Genomic DNA, 13,675 nt, shown 5'->3' with positions numbered 1-13,675 from the left:
AGGCTACAACGACGGCAAACAATTTTTGCCACGCTATAGACTTTCCCGATTTAAGCGTCTGGCGCGACTGCCAGTCATTGAGGAACCAAGCTCCACTGTAGTATGCGCCAAAACCGTGTGAACCGGGCGCATGTGTGTAGAGCTCCATGCCTGTAACGACAGAGAGATGGACATCCAGCATCATTGCAACCCCATTCCAAGACTGTAGAATACGTCAGTTGCTCGGGAGGTAACCTGGCAACCAGTGCCTCTGAGTCGAGTTCAATGCCTAGGAAAGTCATGGTTGTAGTCGGGCCTGTTTCTTTGCTCGGCTCCATTAGTACGCCCAGCAGATGGGTTTTGTCCTTCACCCGTGTCATGGATGCACGGCAAGTGGAGTTGTCAGGTTCGACAAAAAAGAAATCGTCGAGGTAGTGTAGGACACGATTAATTTGGCACTCGTTTACTACGATCCACTCAAACGCCTCCGCTACTTGGTTAAATAGTGCTGGTGATGAGCGTAGACGGAAGGGCAAGCGCTTGTTGACGTAGTAAGTCCCAATCCTCTCGGCGAACAGGGCACAAACAAAGGCATGTTTCAAGTCCATGCTTCGCCATGCAGCAACCCTGACCTGTCTGTTTCACGAAGGCAATGGCATCGCCAATTTTCTTGTACCTCAAGTAGTACTCCTCCGGGTCAATGCCGTCGTAAATACTAAGTCCATTAGGAGCGGAAACATGCATAATCAGTCTCCAGCTACCGATTTTTTAGAACACCTACGCCAGAGCACTGGAGAGTTGGCAGAAAGGGTTCGCTGTAAGCGCCAGCCATCTGACCGCGTTCGCATTCTAAATCAAGCCCAGCCCTTGTTAAAAATGACCTTGTTCCCGAGTGCGGACTTTAGGTGAAAAGACAAACGAAACTAACGTGCACAAGTGTAGCCAAGATTGAAACCGTGATATAGCGACCAAAGCAGTGATTCAACAAACGTACGACCAGAGTGATTGTGTATTGACATTGCAAAAATCTCAGACTGAAGTGGAGTGTCTGGTTTATGCTTGTTTATTGGTGCCCTTGCGGGAACACATGGCCTTAGGGTGATTGCCATGACAGATGAAACAGTCGTGTCAATATTTGCACAGGCTAGGAGAGGCTTGGTTCTAGCATCTAGTAGCTTTGAAGAGACGGCAGATTTCGAGTTTGCCCGAAGGGGGTTAGAGGTATTACCTGAAGATGCGGTTGCTCACCGGAGGAAAAGAAGGCCACGTGACCTGGTTGTCCGCATGTATAGCAGGTAATCGAGGTTGCTGCGCGACCTGTAAAGCACTGACCCCACAGGTGATTGTTGATCATGTTCCATCTTACACCCGTAGTCCTGCTGGCAAAATATCGGAAAGCTCTATCGTATTTCAGCCAGGTTGAGGTTTGGTATTCCGAGATAGCTTGAGCGGCTATAGACTGGTAGCCCATAAGTTTGTAACCTTGCACCGGATCCGCTAGTAAGACTGTAGCCGTGTATGCAGACCAAGCCCAAGCCACGAGCCGATGTCGCGGACATGTCTGCGCTTTGGACCGGATACTGAGGTTTTCGTTGCCATGGGGACACCACCCGTGTTACTCGTTACTTCAGTAAGTATGGTATCAAAGTCAACATATTCACCTGCTAGTATCTTCCTCTTTGTACTCCTAGGTACCATCCAGAATGCCGGTGGATCTCTAGATCCAGCTGCCGTCCATGCGTGACTGAGAGATGTGCGAGGGCTGGAACAACGTGATTTTGATCTTGTGCGGAAACTCGACTGCGATATCTAGACCGTCGTTTGTGTGCTGATCGAGACCTTGATGATGAGCGAGAGCTTCGGCTGCTGTCGTTGTTTGTTGCTCCGATTCCCACGATTGCAAATCCGCGTCCGGGTACGGCCTTCCCTTGTACGTAGTGTGGCGGAAAGAGCCTGTCCTGGATCTCGAACGACTGAATACGGGACGAATAGCTTCAGACATGGCAGCTACGAATGCTTGTGCTGCTGACTGGATCACAGTCTATAGCAATGTGCTGTCAATTTGCGTGGCCATGGTAGGTGTTTCCATGGTCACAGCTGTGGATAAAGCTGCTGCCGGTTCTATAGTTGTTGTAGTCACTCTGTCAGTAGGAAAGAGAGCAGCAGACAGTCGCTTGATCTGTTCAGGTCTGGAGCCAGTACAGAAAAGATGATATTGCTCTAGGAGCAAGCGAATTGCAAGGCAACTTCTGCCGGAGACTGAGAAAGAGTGAGGGACGATGCTCGTCGGGTTGAACGACTAGTGCGCTTACTCATATCAAAGAAGATACCACCTAGACAATGCTAACCGAGCAATGCAACGTTCTCACAGTCACATAGTTTAACCGCTCGCCATTATTGACATTACAAAGGTTCGGCTAACCTTTGCAATCTTCTACTCCTGATGCTAACCTACATTTACTATGTAAACTAACCAGTACACAACACTAATTTTTAAAAAATAATTATTGCCGAGCATAGCGAGGTAATTCGGTTCGCACAACAGAAAGAGGCGTGGTCCTACATGGCTCTCCATCGAACTGTGGGTATATGTCTAAGTATCTGTAAACAAACCTCAAATTTCTCCTCCCCACGACTAAGTTTCATTGTAAGAATTACTTCAAACAATCGTTTCAGTGTCCGACTACAGATCAGTACAGGAAAGATTCGTGCAAGTGACCAAACGGCGATGAAAAGCCTTGCAAAGTTCTGTCGCCCCATTCTTTTGTATTGTAGCTAGGGATTGTGTGTACTTGACAACCAAGAAACACCCTTAGGAGCTGAATGCCACCTACAGTCGACTATTTACACATCCCGTACTCACCTCTGTGCTCTATCTAATGTTTGCCGATATCAATTTCTATGTCAGTAAATACCATACGACGGTCGTTACAATAGAACTGAGTGCATACTTATGCTGTACATTTCAATTGTCTTGATCACGATCGTGAAACAACGAATACCTACCAGGGTTAGATACGTAATCTAAATTACTAGAAAGTTTGCATGTTTATTTTCATGACAAGGTTTCAACAAATACGAAGTCTAGCTACAGGATGTGGCGTTTCAGTAGACGGTCAGAAAACTCGTTGGACGTGTTACTCACCAACGCCTACAGATACCATAAAACTAGTAAAGATACTATTGTAATTGCCGAGCATAGCAAGGCTTCTAATTGGGGTCGCACAACAGAAAGGGCATGGTCCTATATAGCAATCCATCGAACTCTTGGTATATCTGTGTGTCCACACAATCCTCAAATATTTTCCGTGTCCGACGACACATCAGTATAGGAACGATTCGTACAAGTGACCAAACAGCGACAAAAAAGCCTCATAAAGTTCCGTCGCCCCATCCTTTTGTATTGTAGCTAGGGATTGTGTGTACTTGACAACCGAGAAACACCTTCAAAAGCTGAACGTTCCCTATAGTCAACTATTCATACGTCCCGTACTTTACTAGAAGTTTGCATGATGCGGTAATTTCCATGACAGGGTTTCAACTTTCAACAAATACGTGTACTGTCTAGCTACGGCGCGGCGTGTCAGTAGACGGTCAGAAAACTCTTGCGACGTGTTACCCACCAACGCGACGCGCCTACGCATACCATAAAACTAGTTTAAAAATAACTTTAAAATGTTAATTAGGAGTAAATGATATAATAGCTACTGTTAACCAAGGAATTTTCGGTAGCATAAAAATTTCGGTACATCCTGGATATTCTATTTCAGTAGCGATCAATTTTCGGTACGTCAAAGTCGTAGAATACTTGAAACTGTTGTGTAGATGCACAATTGACAGCAAGTATATATTACGCAATTGTGCTCAGCACAGCTGGTGTGTACAGCACAGCAGCTCCTGTACTACTAGTAGTAGATAATTGCAGACATCACAAGTTTGACGTTACTAGTAGTGAGTGCGAATGCTACTACGTATTACACGCGTGTGTTGTTGAATTGCCCAGCTCTAGCAAGTTTGCGGGATGACAAGCCTTCTGAAATGGCTAGAGAAGGCAAATACAACTCTAAGAGGCGAATTACCCAATACCAAGAACTGACGGCCTTCCTGACCCCAACGTTTGAGAAGAGGAAAACTGACGCGGCGGCATGCGCCTCAGCAAATGCAGAAATTGCTGCTTCTATGTGTGAGACTGCCGCAAGCAAAAGCAAAAGAATTCGTTTACAGTATCGGCAATATACGGATCTGAATTGCGTGCAAGTACATGTATGGCGAGGTGCGTTGACTTGCATGGGCTGCAAGCAACCTCCAGGCACTTTTCATCCAAGTTAGGGCATAAAGTCCCGTATACGAGAATACTATATTCCCAGACATTGCTGCTGGCACCTCACACAAATATCAGATAGAGATTTATTTTCAGTACTTGATCATAAGTCAAACAGAAATTGCCGAAAATAGATCGCCATTAAAATTTCTTGGTTTACAGTATACTGAAAATGACAATTTCAGAACTTGTGGCTATGTACAACACACATGCACATCAATGTATAATCACCTACATTCACATGCACACATCTGCAAACACACATGCACACACACACACACACACACACACACACACATGCGCACACACACGCACGCACACACACGCACGCACACACATCTGCAAACACACATGCACACACACACATGCGCACACACACGCACGCACACACACACACACACACACACACCACCACCACCACACACACACCACACACACACACACACACACACACACACACACACACACACACACACACACACACACACACACAATGGGCAATGGACAAATGTTAAGCCCTCCACGCCATTCGACGTCGACCTTGAGGTCAGTTGCGGAGATAGCTCCCCCCTGCCTCTAGAGACAGGGCCTCCATGCGCTACGTGGAGTCTTAGGGCCAGCGCTACAATCCACCTGGAGCTTGGCCAGAGTCATCCAGGGGCACTAACACTGGCGCAGCTCTGGGACCGGACACCAAGGCCCACACGTACCCGTCTGCTGCATGATGTTGCTGCCAAGCCAGCGGTCTTGTCCACCCCAGTCAATGACCAGGTACTCATTTATACTCCTGAGTCGAGAGAAGCAAGTTGGGTGAATTTCTTGCTCAAGGAAACTGCGCTCCCACCAGGATCGAACCTTCAACCCTCATCACGGAATACAAGATCCCGGATGTCATCACCAATGCTCTAACAACTGCTCCACTGCGCCACACACACACACACACACACACACACACACACACACACACACACACACACACACACACACACACACACACACACACAACACACACGCACGCACACATACACAAACTACCATTGTCTCTTACTGCACAGATATGTGCACACCAAGGCTTAATTAAAACGCATTGGACACTTGTCCTTCAGTCTTATCTCAAGACAATGAAATCATCATATTGATTACACTTCATGAAACAAATATGAAGCCACACTGTCCCTGGCAACCATATCTATCTAATATGACAAAACTAGCAAGGTGCACCTTCTTTGCATTGTCTGGAAGAACAGGCAACAGTGATAGGAAGACAAGAAAGTGTAAATGATCACCACTTTATTTACCCACAGATTGATGACTGTTGCTTTCTCGTCTTTTAGTGATTTGACTATGTTGATAAACTTGAAGTTAGAGATCTAACTATTTTAAACAGTGCCATTTGCTTCGTTTGTTGATAGTGACAGCAAACAACTATATTTTTGCTGCAAGCAACATGTGAAACCACATGTATAAAATTGGCCAAGTGTGAACAGGACTAGCGTGAATGTATTTCAAGTGTCATCCTTGTGTTGATGATCACAGCAAAGTAGACCTTGAATGGAAATTTTGCAGTAAACAAACAAAAAACCATATCGGTTGCAATGTCAGCTATGATCCGTAACAAACAAAACTTTCTTAAAAGTCACGTGACCAAGTGAGAAACATAATTGAAGAAGGCTGTATGTGCATATGTACGTATACGTATCTATCTATGCCTGCTTTAAAATGTGTCACGCTTCCAATGCGATCAAGTCTAATCACGGAGCAGTATTCACATTTGGTCGCATGTGGCTACCACTATGGACAAACAAACAAGCAATAACAAACCGCCAACATTCATGAGAGGTCTTTCACCAGAACAGTGTAATCCATGTTTACAATCACATGATCTTGTTAAACACAAACAACTGAAACCTACACATCTGCAATGGTCAATGTAAATAAAAGCAATCATTTTTTCAACTCACTAAAACTATAAATACCCGTAAGATTAATTAGCACAGGGTGATATCCACGTTCCATGTTTTGAATTTCACCATTTGACAATGACAGACAATTTGAGCAAATTTATAAGAATTGTAGTCACATGAACTAATAATCACTTTGAACAATTTTAGATAGATTTTTCAAGTAGCGCATTCGAAAGCAAAATGACATCTAAATTCGTAATACTTTGCACTAAGTCAACAATTTCTCCAGAGGGACCATAATGTGGAATTGAAAGTAAAACACATCGTCAGTTACTAGTGAGTAAACTCTGGCATGTTAACCTTCTTGTGCTCTTGCAATGATCATTAGCCAGCAAACAACACAACCAGTGCCATATTGCAAAGATTTGGTGCAAGCGCTTTTAGAGCTAGTTATATTGCCATGAGACACCTGCTGTATACACATGTACCTGGTGCCCATGAGTACAACTGTAAATACCCAAAACTGTATTGTCCATGAAGTTGGTTTAAGAGCAGCAGTTTACAGCTGTGCAAATTCACATGTTATAAACCATTATATAGGTATTAATTTCCACTCGTTTGTAAATAACACCACACAGTATCTCCCTGCAGATCAAACCACAGTAGCAATGCCTACCCAGCAGTTGATAGATGGCTCTCGTTTATGTAATGCTCTTACCTGTATTTTGACTAGCTAAATGCATAAATATGGCAGGTGCTCAAATGAGTTTCTAGAAGTTTCGTCCAGATAAGAATATAGGTGTCAGAGAAAATTACAAACACAATCAAATGGACAAACAAATAGACAGACAGACAGACAAACAAACCACAGACAGACATAATAATATAGACAGACAAACATTTCATCATTACAATACTATTGCACAGTTGAAAACCACAAAACAAACTTAAAGCATCCAGTAACTATTATCACATGAAATGCAGTCTCACCCACAATAACATTCAATGTAAACGACTTTGACCCTATAGAGCCATTAGTTGTGTTATATTGACATGTATACACTCCACTGTCAGAGGCACTAGCTGAGTTGATGTAGAGCCGCCGAAAACCATTCTCATGCACCTGATATACACCAGTATTCTGTACAGTTGAAGATGGTACATCATTGGTTGTGTTGTGTTTCCATTGCAAGAGAGCATTAAAATTAGTCACATCAGGACTGACACCACAATCAATAGGATTAGAGTAATCTTGATTCTCATCAACTGCCACACTTGTCCTTTCAATATTCATATTATTGTCTAAAATAACAATCTCCAACTCTACAACAACAAAACATTTTATTTTTCATTCAACACCTACTTACACCACAACATCATCTAACCATAGTTGAAAGCCACCTCACATATATGAAGTAAGACATTCGTCACTATTCTTTGTAAATTAATGTATCTTCCCCAAACTGGTGGGCTGCAGATAACATCTCGCCATATTGCATTGAAATGACTAGAGCTGTCATATGGAGCCCTTCCACACTCGTGGTTGTCATTCACATTGTTTGTTAAGCTGTTACCAACATGAACATACACATTTTGACCTCTATTGCCTATAGGGATAATTCTAACACGTGACACAAGATATTCCTTTTGCAAGTCAACTCGAAGCCAAGGATTGTCAGACTCCATTGTAGCGGCACAATCAGAACCAAAAAGTGTTTGTCCAGTAACATGTATTGGATTGCCATCTATAGCCTTCGCAGCAACAAACACAGAACTAAAAACTGAACTCATGATCACTGTTGCTCCTAAACTAACAGCTAAATCGGTTGCCATACCTACAAACACCATACAAACACTGCATATAAAGCAACAAGTGTGACTTCCACCATAACAGTAATCATACAAGATGTGACTATGCAGATCTCAGTCGATGGTCCTGTACACATCTGACCACTCATTGTAGCTACTTGACTAATCTGCCGAGTTCTGGTGCCATTTCCACATTCAACACTACATGAACTCCAACTACCCCAACTGCAATCCACTGGAAACACAACACAAGACAGTCAATAGAACATTACTCATTTATCAAACTTTGCAGTTAAAATTATGATAGAACTAATTAATGATTACAGGCATTGTTGCCAATTTATTGATAGCTCTAACGTTCACAGATAGCATAACACACACTCAACACTCAACTAACAAAAGCTGTGCTACACGGGCTGCATACAACTATGTAGGCTATTCAATGACTCAGAGTTCAAAATAACTGTCAGACATCAAACATTTCTGTATACTTTCCACCTTTCTTCTTCCAAGCTGCTTCTGAGGAAACAATTGTCTGGACCTTTCACCATTGTGGTGCACGGCGATTGCAGGTAAAAAGACTGATGTATTATAAGTAAGCGATGTGTTATATAACCACTGATATGCTAACGTGCGCTAAGCCGTAAAACTATTATATTACTACATTACATCACTCTCCCTCAGACGAAGGGCTAAAGTCCGAGTCTACAATATAATCATTCAGATATTGTGGGTGAGATCTTTGACGTTGATATCTTCTAAGTACTTGAGGAGCTTCAGTACTTGAGTTAGAATCTGATTCAACGGGATCAGGTAACTCTTCCGGATTATCCTCATAGTCTGTGGAAATATCTGAGAGACTCTCTCTCTGTTGGTTTACATTTGTTTTAGTATCCAAAAGATCCCTCTGTTGGTTTACATCTGTTCTAATATTTTTAAAACGCAAGTTGCGTTGTACATATGGTTTTATTCTATCATGATGGAGAGTCACATCCTTCCTCCCATATGGTCGACGAACCTTGTAGACTACGTCGGATATCTTTTCAACAACTTTGTAAGGTCCCATCCATCGTGGACAGAAAGAACGAGATACTTGTTTCCCTCCACTAGGACGTGTAATCCACACTAGATCTCCAACACTGTATGGGGTAAAGTGCAACTTTGATTTGTTGTACTGTCTCTGTCTTTCATTTGACCTATGACAGTAGTTTTTCTTTATCTTTTGGTATATGCCAGGAAAAGATGTCAAACTGTTCTCTACATAAGCCATTGGTGATGTCGTCTTGTGTTCTGTTATCCTGCACACAGAATCTGCTGCAGCCTGTAACAACGTTCTAGGCATTTCTTTGAAAATAACTCTATATGGAATGTCTCCAATCGACTAATGGTACGACGTATTATAGGCCAGTTGGACTTGTGTCAAATGGTTTTTGCCATGTTGTATGGTTAGAATCTATCACCTTTGCTAGCTTTTCTCCCAGTGTCCTATTGAAACGTTCTACCGCACCATTTGCTTGGGGTGATATGCCGTTGACTTAGTATGTCGTATTCCATGTTGACTACAAAATTGTTCAAAAGCTTGACTTGTGAAACATGTTCCATTGTCGGAATGAACTACATCTGGCAGTCCATATCTACCAATCCATTCTTGAATCTTGCAACTTACGTCTTCTGTTGTCTGTCGTTGCAATGGGCACAATTCCACATATTTGGAAAATGCATCCTGAATAACTAAGATAAATTGTGATCCCTTTTCGGTTCGAGGTAACTGTCCTTTAATGTCTATTTCGACTCTCTCAAACGGTTTCTCTGCTATAGGGCGTTCTTTCAATAACTCGCGCTCTTTGATGCGGTGGCATCTGTGGTATAGCGAGCATGCGCTTAGGTGTGACTGCGGTTTGCGTACGTGTTATATTTGTCTAGCGTAAACTAGCGTTGAGTGCACTTGTGCAGTAGAGTACATGTCGTTCACTGTAGCAGAATAGATCCTGGTATAACCAGTCCACTGAGTCGGTATATGCGATATACTTAGCCTAGACTACAGCGGAGTAGTATTACGGCTAGTGAGCTATACAACAATTGGCAACGAGGATATACTCGGAGAGTGGCGAAGAGTACGTAGCCATAAGAAGATCGGTACGACACTGAGGAGCACCGATACAGTTGCGACAAGAGATTGTCATTGAACGATAGGAGTTCGAACTATCATAGTAAACACACGACCGTATGGCTGCTGCAAGTTATCATGGACGTTTGGCGGAGTTCAGCCCAGGAATTGACACCGTATAGGACTATAAAGAGAGGTTCTTCTTGTATTGTACAGCTAACTCGATCGAAGATGGAGACAAACAGAAGGCCGTGTTCTTGACGAGCATTGGAGGGACGACCTACGCCCTATTGAAGAACCTAGTAAGACCGCGACTGCCGCAAGATCTCGAGTTGGAGGCACTGATTGACGTGCTAAAGAGGCACTACCAACCCAAAGTAGTCGTCATAGCGAAGCGATTCAAGTTCTTCAAAAGACAACAGCGAGAAGGTGAGTCAATCGCTGTGTATTTGTCTAAGCTGCGTCAGTTAGCGAAGAACTGCGAGTTTGGGGAGTATTTACAAACCACGCTACGCGACCAACTCGTATGTGGGTTGAATAGTGAAGCACTACAAAGGAAAGTGTTGGCAGAGGCAGACCTTACATTAGAGAGGGCTCTGCAAATATCACAGGCATTTGAAGCAGCGAGACAGGAGACTAGGGTTCTTCGTGGGTGTGCACCACAAGGTCCGCCCACTCTGAAGTCTGAGACCACGTACATTGTTCGGAAAGACACAACAGGTGTCAATACGAAAACCACGAAACACGGAAGTGGTGGCGAACAAGCATGTCACCGATGCGGAGCGAAAGGGCATACGCCACAGAATTGTAGATTTAAGACACAAACGTGCCATTTTTGCAAGGGACAGGGGCATATTAGTCGAGTATGCCGAAGAGAATGCAGAGTAGAGATTCCAAAGACGCAACACGTGGAAAGGGGAAGCCCCGAACTACCCATCATGTAGATGAGGAATCGCTTAGTGTTGTTTATAGTATCTCAAACAAGAGAGGTGTCACAGTGGAAATGAACGTTGCTGGAAGACAGATAGAGCTGGAAATCGATACCGGAGCAACAGTTACGGTTATCCCCACTAGTACATATCAGAAGTACTTGAAACATATAGAGTTGCGCCCAAGTACCACCAGATTGCACGCGTACAGTGGACAGCCCTTGAATGTGCAAGGAGAAGCGGAAGTTCCTGTAAGATACAAGGAACAGCAAGTAAATGTAAAGTTTTATGTGGTAAAAGTGAACAACAAGCCCGCCATCCTAGGAAGAGACTGGTTGAAACATTTTAAACTAGATTGGGATTCAATCTTCACTGTACAGAAATTTCAGGCAATAGACCCAGTGAAAACCTTTCCACAGTTGTTTGGCACTGGGGTAGGTACATTGGTTGCATATCAGGCCAACATCATGTTGAATACAGATGCCAAACCAAAGTTTCATCGACCCAGACCGATTCCATATGCCTTGCATAGGAAGGTCGATGCTGAAATCGAACGGATGCGGAAGGAAGGTATTCTGAAACCAGTAGAGAAGAGTGAATGGGCAGCACCCATCATGGTATTTCGAAAGGGGATGAAAATTTTAGACGATGTGGCGACTACAAGGTCACCATCAACCCCTATATTGATTTGGATCAATATCCGAAGCCGAATCCAGATGACTTGTTTTCGACCTTAGCAGGAGGGAAGAAATTTTCTCGTTTGGATCTCAAACAAGCCTATCAACAGATGTTAGTAGACCCCAGAAGTCAGCAATACCTAAACATTAATACGCACAAGGGCGTGTTTACGTACTCAATGATGCCATTTGGCATAAGCTCAGCACCCAGTATATGGCAACGAGCTATAGATAACGTTCTATCAGGACTGGACGGAGTCATCTGCTACCTAGATGATATTCTAATAGTGGGCAACAGTGATGAACAGCATAACCTCAGGTTATTCACGGTCTTGGAAAGACTGAACCAAGCCGGAATTAAGCTAAAAATGGAAAATGTGAATTTGGCAAGTCTAAGGTAGAATATCTGGGGCACGTGGTGAGTGCAGAAGGCATATCACCATCTCGGAGTAAGATGGAAGCGATTCAAAATGCACCTGACCCTAGTAACGTGACTGAATTGAAGGCTTTCTTGGGACTTCTAAATTATTATGGGAACTTCTTACCAAATTTGTCATCGACATTACAACCACTGTATATCTTGTTGAGGAAACAGCAACGTTGGAAGTGGTTGGATCAACAGAGAAAGGCATTCCGGCAGACAAAACAAACACTAGTGAAATCGGACTTACTAGTACATTATGATTTGGGTAAGCCCATCAAGTTAAGTTGTGATGCTTCACCATATGGAGTAGGAGCGTGTCTAAGTCATGTCATGGAAGATGGCACTGAACGCCCAGTCGCATTTGCATCACGAACACTAGCTCCAGCTGAGAAGAATTACGCTGATTTAGAGAAAGAGGCCCTAGCCTTGATTTATGGAGTAAGAAACTTCCATAAATACCTGATGGGAAGGAAATTTACGCTAGTAACCGATCATCGACCGCTACTGAGGATTCTAGGAGCTAAAGAAGGAGTTCCTACGCTAGCAGCTGCACAACTGCAGCGCTGGGCACTCATATTAAGTGCGTCCAGCTATGAGCTAGAATACAGGGCAGGGCAGCATAACAAGGAAGCTGATGTATTGTCTCGACTTCCTATACCAGTAAAAGTGATTGATCCAAATGAACAAATCTTTGGAGTGGATTATTGTAAACCATTGCCCATGACTGCCAAAGAGATTGCAAAGGCAACCCAATTGAATGTGGTGACAAGGAGAGCATATCAATATACTCGATACGGATGGACTACCAGAGATGTGGACCAATCCTTACAACCATTTGCTAAACGTGCTAATGAGTTATCGATTGAAGGAGGCTGCTTATTGTGGGGCAGCAGAGTTATCATTCCAGAGGAATTGAGAAAGACCGTATTAGCGCAGATACATGAGGATCATCTGGGGACCAGCAAAATGAAGGCGCTAGCCAGAAGTTATGTGTGGTGGCCAAACATGGACAGGGATATAGAAGATTTGGCAAGATCATCTGAACAGTGTCAAAACCAGAAGAGTAGACCAAGTACTATTAAACCCTCACATCCATGGATCTACCCAACATCACCATTGGAACGTGTCCATGCAGATTTTGCAGAATTTGCGGGGAAGCAGTATTTACTTATTGTAGATGCCTTCTCTAAATGGACAGAAGGCCATGAACTGGGTATACATGCTACTACAGGGCAGACAATTGAAGCTATGCGAAGAAGCTTTTCTTGTCATGGATTGCCACAGCGACTTGTAACCGACAACGGTCCTCAGTTTAGGGCACAAGACTTCAAGGAGTTTATGGAGGCTAATGAAATCAAGCATCAACTGACTCCACCCTACCAACCTGCATCTAATGGACAGGTAGAGCGAATGGTACAAGAGTTGAAAACGAGCTTAAAGGGTCGACCAGCTGGAAGATCGATAAGTCATCAAGTGTCTTCGTTCCTTCTACACTATCGTACGACTCCACATACTGCAACAGGCA

At 43.5% G+C, this 13,675-nt stretch overlaps 1 protein-coding gene across 1 annotated transcript; it reads left to right on the top strand.

Moving 5' to 3' along the window:
- Positions 1-11,123: 11,123 nt before the first annotated feature.
- LOC134185383 (uncharacterized protein K02A2.6-like) lies at positions 11,124-12,127 on the top strand. Its single transcript, XM_062653164.1, has 2 exons — positions 11,124-11,619; positions 11,679-12,127. The coding sequence occupies exons 1-2, from the start codon at positions 11,124-11,126 to the stop codon at positions 12,125-12,127; spliced, it is 945 nt and encodes a 314-aa protein (XP_062509148.1).
- The last annotated feature ends 1,548 nt before the right edge of the window (positions 12,128-13,675 follow it).

The sequence above is a fragment of the Corticium candelabrum genome, chromosome 10, assembly GCF_963422355.1.
Source record: "Corticium candelabrum chromosome 10, ooCorCand1.1, whole genome shotgun sequence".
Taxonomy (NCBI): Eukaryota; Metazoa; Porifera; class Homoscleromorpha; order Homosclerophorida; family Plakinidae; genus Corticium; species Corticium candelabrum.
This window is presented reverse-complemented; position numbering and strand designations above follow the sequence as displayed.

What these genes read in the sequence shown, in the direction of transcription:
- LOC134185383 (XM_062653164.1), top strand. Translation starts at nt 11,124, where the DNA reads ATGAACGTTGCTGGAAGACAGATAGAGCTGGAAATCGATACCGGAGCA. An exon ending in CGAACGGATGCGGAAGGAAG is followed by an intron (nt 11,620 to 11,678) that starts GTATTCTGAAAC and finishes GTATTTCGAAAG; the next exon opens with GGGATGAAAATTTTAGACGA.